This window comes from Rhinopithecus bieti, unplaced genomic scaffold (genome assembly GCF_001698545.2).
Source record: "Rhinopithecus bieti isolate Rb0 unplaced genomic scaffold, ASM169854v2 scaffold_37463, whole genome shotgun sequence".
NCBI classification, from domain to species: Eukaryota; Metazoa; Chordata; class Mammalia; order Primates; family Cercopithecidae; genus Rhinopithecus; species Rhinopithecus bieti.
In genome coordinates, this window is record NW_016815818.1 from 772049 (window position 1) to 780806 (window position 8758).

The 8758-nt window shown below is 44.2% G+C and overlaps 1 protein-coding gene across 1 annotated transcript in view; it reads right to left on the reverse strand.

The window, feature by feature from the left end:
- Positions 1-7733, reverse strand: part of MSANTD2 (Myb/SANT DNA binding domain containing 2) — a 33952-nt gene extending 26219 nt beyond the window's left edge. The window contains 1 exon segment of the mRNA XM_017853851.1: positions 6936-7733. Coding sequence (XP_017709340.1) covers positions 6936-7712 — 777 coding nt within the window. The 5' untranslated portion in view covers positions 7713-7733.
- Between the last annotated feature and the right edge of the window lie 1025 nt (positions 7734-8758).

The following is an 8758-nucleotide window of genomic DNA, read 5'->3' on the forward strand; positions in this document are numbered from 1 at the left end:
TCATAGTCATCTCACACCAGACTTAACATTTTCTATGTCCTGCTAACTTCCTATAGATTTCCAAACACATGATGAAAATTTTAATGTCAGCTTAAAATCTTCCAGAGGATACACGGATTTCAAAGTCTTTCGGGAGTACACAAGCAAAAAGTTTGAATACTCATTATTCAAAAGCTGTTCTGGCCAACAAAACAGTCAAAATAGGTGGCTATTTAAATGTAAATTAGATAAAATTAAAATTCAATTTTGCAGTCACACGCTAGCCACATTTCAAGTCCTCAATAGCCACCTGTGGCTAGTAATGCCGTACTGGACAGTGCAAATTCAGAACACTTCCACCGTCACAGTCAATTCTACTGGACAGGGCTCACCTAGGGAACCTAAAATATGCACTGTTTGCCCCAGTGAGTTGAAGTTACAAGACTTTTACTCCTGGCACCTCCTGGAATGGTGGGCCATTTTTCTTGACTTTTATCAAGGTTCCTCCTACACAGGGGTAAAGTGACAGAAAGGTCAAGAAGGAACCTTGAGCTCCCCCTAGAGGTTTGAGTAGGTGGCCACGAGAATCCTTTTACAAAGATGAATTTAATACTGTGAATAACAACTTTTTACCTGACACTGTTCAATATGGTAGCCGCTAGTCACATATGCCTATTTATAATTTAAAATTGAATTAATTAAATATAATTTAATATTATGTTTCTCAGGCACAATGCCTCACATTTTAAGGGCTAAACAGCCACATGTGACCAGTGGCTATCATACTGAACTGAGGTAGACAGAGAATATTTCCATCATCACAAAATTTTATGGAACAGTACTATTCGTACTACATGCTTTCTAAATTATTTTTTCCTTTAACGTATCCTCTTAATGAAGTAACCAGAATATTTAATTCCACCCTTCACTATATTTCCAAAAATGCCAGAAAATAAACCCAGAATCCTACTCATTCACAGTTTTAACATGTGCTTGTGAGCTCCTTTCCTTCTAAAACGGAAAGTTTAAGTATAAGCATATGATTGGTAGTCAGAGATGGTCTATTCTTCGAGGATACACAACAAACCTCTGTCAAATTCATAAGCAGATAAGCAAACGGGAAGGCACAAGAGTTCAGATAACACTGGGATGGTAACAACAGAGACTAAATATATCAAAAATAACAGAGAATAAATCTAAATCTTCCTTATGAACTATTTGAGTAGCTTATCATATTTCTTAGAAATCTTTCGATGAGAAGGCAGAAGAAATGTCTTGTATGCAAACACCAAAAAGAAGTCCTCAGAGATGGGCAGAGTCTATTAAAATGCTTATCAGGGACAATGGTAGTTTTTTGCTCCAAGTTAGTTATCTTTGCCCTGTTGGTTCGTACAAATAAATAATTGCAAGGCTTCAGAGCTAAAATGAAAGACCAAATATACTATATGGTGATTTTCCTGTTAAAGTACAAAATTTGTTCCAAAGATGATGACAATTACTGATGAATAAATCTAAGCAATGTCCCTAGAAAATTAATCATTTTGTTTTCTGAGCAGAAGGCTCTTTTATCTTTTATTTATTATTTATGTATTTTGAGACAGGGTCTCACTCTGTCACCCAGGCTGAAGTTCAGTGGCGCAATCTCGGCTCTGCAACCTCCACCTCCCAAGCTCAAGCGATCCTCCCACTTCAGCCTTCTCAGGAGTTATAACTACAAGTGTGTGCCACCACGCCCGGCTAATTTTTTGTATTTTTGGTAGAGATGGGTTTCACCATGTTGTCCACGCTGGTCTCCAACTCCTGAGCTCACATGACCTGCCCACCTCAGCTTCCCAAAGTACTGGGATTACAGGCATGAACCACCATGCCTGGCCTCTTTTAGCATTTTAAAATTTGTCTGATGAGCGACCAGCACTGATTCAGAAAAGGCAAATCTTTTAGGTCACATACAATCACCCTGCATTTCAACTTGAGGCACAGCTAGAAGTACACATCTGTTTCAAAGACACAAAGCCAACATTCAAGAGGCAAATTTTGGAGAACACCCAAAATATGGGACTCGAGAATGAGTTTTGCAGTGCATCAGATTAACTGACTGAAGTGTGAATGTAGCCTCTGGCTCAGAGTGAATGCTTTCACGAATTCCAGGTCTAGATAGGTCTTTCAACTACTACAGTATGGCCAGCAATGAGATTGCCCCTCCTTTGAAGTCATGACGCTTACAGTCTGCTTTAGGCAAACAACACTAAATCAAGTACCGCCTTCCATCCCTTGTGTTGTCTTGTCCAGCTTTTAACTCATTGATGTATGTATACAAGCTTCAACTGGACTTTATGCTCATGCTCTTGGGCTACAGGAATTGTACATTATACTTCTTTTCTTTCTTTATTTTTATGTTTAAAGCTACAGTTCTTTTATTCATCCTAACACCTAGCAGACAGTCCTCCACATAGTAAGTACTTCAGTATTCGGTGACTGGAGATATGAAGAAAAGACCTATAGTAAAAGAGAAAAATCATGCAATCACTAGACAAAAAACTACCGAGATTTGTGTATCTGACTCCAAAATTGGGCTGGAATTGTTAGCAGACAAATTTTCCTCTGTAAACAAACAAAAATGCAACAAAACTTCAAGATAAACAATCTACATAGTAAGGCAGTGTCAAATACATCCGTTTTACCCAAACGACAGAGCAAATACCAATAAGATGACAGACATCAAAATCAAACTTGCAGCAATAAACAAATGTTTATATCTGACTGTAAATTAAAATCTTGTGTGCTTAGAAATATGTTCATTTAGACAGTATTCAAAAGTAGGATGTTAGTCTCAAAATCCAAGAGTTAAATTACTAATTCAATGTCACTATTTACAATTTTAGTACTTTTACTGTATAGATAAGAGGACCAAGGCACAGTTCAGAGAAGGTAAGTGACATGCTTTAAGGTGATTCAGGAAGGTGGTCAGAAAAGGGTGCAATAAGACTCAGCTTCCTGATCCTTTATATAGTGTGAGGAAGGCTGCTAATCAGAAATTATCTGACTAAAGGAAGGTTTGCATGGAAAAATTAAAGTTGCTATATATCTCTTCCTTTTAAAGTTAGAAGAAATTATTTACTGGGTTTCATAGTTGAATTCTTTTTTTTTTTAAGAGACCAGGTCTCACTATGTTGCCCAAGCTGGAGAACAGTGGTTATTTACAGGTACTGTGATCACGGCACACTGCAGCCTCAAATTCATGAGCTCAAGCGATCCTCCCACCTCACCCTCTAAAGTAGCTGGGACAACAGGGAAGCACTACTGTACCCGGCTCAAAACTGAATTTTTGACAGGAATTTCAAATATATTAGACCAGAAATATAATTGATTCACACATATTCCTTCTCTGAGAGCCTCTGACACTGAGTTCACCTGTACTTTACTCTGCATAAGAAGTTCCTCCTTTTCCTTTTCCACATCTTACTACTTTGTTTCTATTTTGTAAAATATAAAGCAAAAGTATTACTAAGTTTCTTTTGTAGTTCTCATCAACACAACAAAGTGAAAGATTTTTGAACTACTTGTTTTAAATCTGCATTTCTGAAACCGGGATCTAATGACTTGTTTTCAGAGGTTTGAGATTCTCTGAGATTTTAAGGTAGTAGTTTTATTTTCACAAGCATAATCTTGAGTTACTTGAACATCCACTTCATAATTGTGTAGGAATATGATTTCAGTGACCACATTTGCTTCTGTGCTGAAAATTACATTCATACTAAATCTCCTCAAATGCAGTATTCTTCAGACTGGGTTCCAGAGTCTGTTTTTGCGTTAAACAGCAGTATTATTGAATTATACTGCTGCAGATTTTTATATTTTCCAAAATTCTCTTTCTAGATTTCATTTGGTGAATTAATTAAATAAGGCTGGGTGTGGTGGCTATCGCCTATAATCCCAGCACTTTGGGAGGCCAAGGTAGGAGGATCACTTGATCCTAGGAGTTTGAAATCAGTCTAGGCAACACAGTGAGATCCTGTTTCTAAAAAAATTAAAATACACAATTCAAAACTTAGCTGGGTGTGGTAGTAAATGCCTATAGTCCTAGCTACTCAGGAAGCTGAGGCGGGAGGATCACTTAGGTCCAGGAGTTCAAGGCTGCAGTGAGCTATGATCACGCTACTGCACTCCAGCTTAGGCAACAGAGCAAAGCCCTGTCTCCATTAAAAATAAACTTAAAACAAATTTTAAAAATGTAGTGTCTACTATATGCTAGTACAGCAGTGAATAAGAGAGACCAGAACCTGTCCTTAGCTTATCAATCTGGCAGGAAAACTCAACTAATGAAAACTTACTAATGAAAAAGTCTGGGTTGATTGAAATCACATAAAGAGTAGAGCACTTTAAAACACAAAACAGTTATCTGCCCTCCTTGTTAACAGCTACAATGGATCAGAGAACCCATACTCATCAGCACATTCTCAAAATATCCTAAGAGCTTGAGGTCAACTTGGTTTTACCTGTTTGGACACAGGTAAGTCGATCCTCTTTTAAAAATTATTCAAAATTATTCAAGTAAGATAAATCTCCTTTTCTTATTTTAAGTTATCCTTCTCATAACTGGACAATGAAACAACCCAATTAGATACTCCCTGGTTGAGAAACAATTTTATGGAGAGATTTCTATTCAGTGACGTTTTGACAATACACTTTTTCTGTGTGATTGGGAAGTTTCTACGGACAGAAATTAATCGAGCTAAAACAGTTTAAAATGCCTAAAGTGCACTTCTTTTTTTTTTTTTTTTTTTTTTTTTTTTTGAGACGGAGTCTCGCTCTGTTGCCCAGGCTGGAGTGCAGTGGCCGGATCTCAGCTCACTGCAAACTCCGCCTCCCGGGTTTACGCCTCCCGGGTTTCCTGCCTCAGCCTCCCGAGTAGCTGGGACTACGGGCACCCGCCACCTCGCCCGGCTAGTTTTTTGTATTTTTTTTAGTAGAGACGGGGTTTCACCGGGTTAGCCAGGATGGTCTCGATCTCCTGACCTCGTGATCCGCCCGTCTCGGCCTCCCAAAGTGCTGGGATTACAAGCTTGAGCCACCGCACCCGGCCTAAAGTGCACTTCTAACTCAAGAAAAGGTCATGGATAGACGCTAACCAAGACAGTACAAAAACTCTCCCAAAAATTAAACCTTGGCTGGGCACAGTGGCTCACGCCTGTAATCCTAGTGCTTTGGGAGACTGAGGCAGGACAGCTTGAGACCAGGGAGCTAAAACCAGCCTGAGCAACGCAGAAGACCCTGTCTCTAAAAAAAAAAAAAAATTTTAAGGAGCCAGGTGTGGTGGGGCATGCCTGCAGTCCTTGCTACTGGGGAGGATTGTTCGAGCCCAGAAGTTCTTCAGGTTGGGCAAGAAAGAGAGAGTCTGAGCCCAGGAGGACTTCAGCTTGGGCAAGAGAGGGAGATCCTGTCTCTAAATATACATAAATAAAAGTTAAAATTTAACCTTAATGACTCTGAACAAATGAGATTCAGAGAAGAGCAGCCTTGTCCTGTTAGCTACTATTTTAATGTCCTTGTCAAAAAAAAAAAAAGGGAGAGCTTAAGAAGTTCCAAAGATACATGTTATCAAATACACTAATTTAAATTAGTAATGGAGTAATTAATGGGTGGCAAATTGCTTGAACAATAGAAGGTTTTAAATATCTTAGTTTCTGGACCAAGTTTTCTAAGCAACAACATCCCCAAAGAAATACTACTGGAGCCAAGACCTAGAGAACTTTGGTGCAATTTCCCTCCTTTAGCTTACTCTAACTCATGATTGCGCCTATTAGACTTTATTCTTGTTCTTTAGTGTGATCATTCTTATTTATGATTGTTCTTGGTGGCTTTTATCCCCCCTCAAGAAGTTCCCAGAAAAAGTGCCAGCTGTATCAGAAAAGAAGTGCACAGATAATAGGACTAAGTAGCATAAGCAGTTCAGTTAAACCTGGGAGAATCCTACCACAATCTTTTTAGCAGCCACTACAATGAAGAAATGAGTTTAACTAAAATACAACTCCTTATCTGCCAATAATACAAATATGAACGCCTGAAGTCAGTAGTAGTAGCAAAATCTTAACCTGGCTAAGATTTCTAGCCCAAATTAAGCCTCTGCATTTAAACATGCAGGTACACAAGGATGGCCAGATGCACACTGAGAGTTCTACTTGTCACCACATCCGGCACAGTAACTGAAGCAGGGAAAAACTGGCTTTCCTGAAGGAGTTTCCTAAGAAACCGCAGGGCCTCAAGCCAATCTTAACTCTGGAGGCATCGACAATCCAAATTCCAGACCAACTCTTGGCCAAGCTAACTTTGATGGTGTCCACTAACTCCACGGTAACAATACACAATCCGGCTACAATCAAGCCTTTCCAATTCTCCAAAGCATCTCTAGTCTTACTCGTCCTTCGTAGCTCAAGATAGAAGCAAAGCGACTGACACAAAGGCCAGCCGTCCCAAGGCGCTTTTTCTCTGGCTCCGCTACGGCCACTTATTAAATATTCCTAAACTGGGGGCTCAATGCCCCTCTTCTGCCCTTCCTCAATCCCGCCCCGGCCGGTAAGCCTCTGACTGGGAGCCCCTCCGCCTGAAACAAAGCGAGGAGCCCCGGCGGTGGGGCAAGAGGCGCCCGCGGCACGGGGACTGCCGCACGGCGCACAATGAGAAACTACCAACTTCAGAGCGCAGGAACATCCTCAATTGGCAAGAAAGAGGGGCGGCGGCAGGCACGCCCAACTTCAAACTCAGGAAACCTACGGGCTGGCGGCCATCTGGGAAAAAGCCCCCTTCCCAGGGAGAGAAGAAAAAGGCGGAGGAGATGCGAATCGCCCACCGGGCCCCGGAGGGGAGCCCTGCCCTCAGACCGGCCCCTGCCCCCGAGGCCCGCTTCCCCGCCTTCTCTCTGCCTCTGGTTCGCTGCCCCAGGCCGGGCGGCCGGTTACCTTGATGCGTTCCCGGCACTGGGACGGGGTCCGCTCGTAGCCCAGCTCGGCCAGGGCCCGGGACACGCGCTCGTACATGGCTGGCCCGGGGGCCTTGCTGCCGAACACCGTGCCGGCTCCCTCCAGCTGCTGGTACCGCGCCTCCACCAGCCGCTCGTTGCCCCACACTGCGATGAGCGCGTTCGTCTCGGCCGGCGTCCACGACATGCCCCGGCAAGCGGCGGCGGCGGCTGCCGCAGCCCCGCCACCGCCGCCACCAGGGGAGAAGGAGACCGAGGACGAGGCGGCGCTGCGGCCCCCCAGCCCCAGCCCGAGACCCCCGGACGCCGCTGCCCCCGAGCCCGCCGCACTGCCCGGCCCGAGCGGGGAGGCACCCCGAGGCGTGGAAGGGTCGGACAGCGATGGATTTCCGTCGCTCAGGCCACCAGGAGAAGCCGGGGAGAGCACCTCCATCTTCGGGATTTTTAGCGGCGAGTTGGCGGGCAGCTCCGAGCCACAGGGCGCAGCCATCTTCCAAGCGGCCGCCGCTGCACCGCCCGGAAGTGACGTGCCCGCGCATCCGGCCACCGCGGTCTCCGGGGCTGCCCTCGGGCCTGGCTCGCCCGCGGGCGGATGGCTCTGGGTCCCTGCTGCCCAGGAAGTGGCTGCCGGAGGGAGGTCGTCTACCCCTCTGGGCCTTTCTCCGCGAGCCCTCCCACGCCGCCCGCTCCTCTCCCGGGGCGAAGGGCGGGGACGAGGCGCGCCGAAGCCCCGAGCTGAAGAGAAGGGTGGGGGCATGAGGGCGCTGGAGTGAGGAACAGATTGGAACCTTCCCACTTCCTCTCCAATCTCAGCCCCCGGGAGGAGGGGTGAGGCCCGCGAGGGGGCCCGGAGTTAAGGAGGAATTGACCATTTCTCTTTCCTGTCTCCCCCGCCTCTGCCGGTCTTCCCTCTAAGCCGGCCTCTAGGTGCAGAGGCTGACGTCCAGGATGGGGACCAGGGAAGCCTCTAGAGGGTATATCCGGGAAGGCACCAAGGCTGAAGGGAGAGCGGTTCTGGGGAGGGCTTCAAAAAGCAGATATGGACCAGGGTAGAGTTCGTACGCTGTAGCTTTTCAAGAACCCCAATCTCATTAATTAAAGAACAGAAACTGTTTAATTCCAGTTATAAACTGTTTTCCAGTTAGTTTGGGCAGGTGTGACCGTTTGTAGAATAGTTAGATCACGTAGTCTTTATTGTGTTGGTACAGTTGTCTATAGCTTGAACATGTAAAAACTCCTGAGCCCAGCAGAAAAGTTACTTTCCAATACCATTCTCCATCCTCCCTCGTTTGGAAGTTGCATCGTTTTCCCGGTTTTTCATACTCAAGGAACACTGTCAATTATGACAGCTCAGTGACCTCTGGGAATGAATTCGTGTATTAGTCAATCCTGAACGTTCCTTAAAGTGCTGGAACTTAACAGTAGCACGCCACATCCAGTACACAGCTGTACCGTATTTCCATATTTTTCAAAGCTGAAAATCTTAATTATATATCCTGCATCATTAACTTAAAACCCTCAGCGGAATTTTCTTTCAAAGCAGACATAACTGAGGATGCTGACCAATGAGTGCGAATAAACTATGCAATATTTTTAAAAATAACAAATGTATGTTAGGTTTTTTTAAAGCTGAGGTCAGCTACGTTTTGGGGGGTTATGTGCTTTTTTAAATTATTGTTTTATTTCAATCGATTTTTGAGGATAACAAGTGGCATTTGGTTACATGAATAAGGTTTTTAGTGGTGATTTCTGAGATTTTGGTGCACCCGAGCAATGTACACTGTACCCAATGTGTAGTCTTTT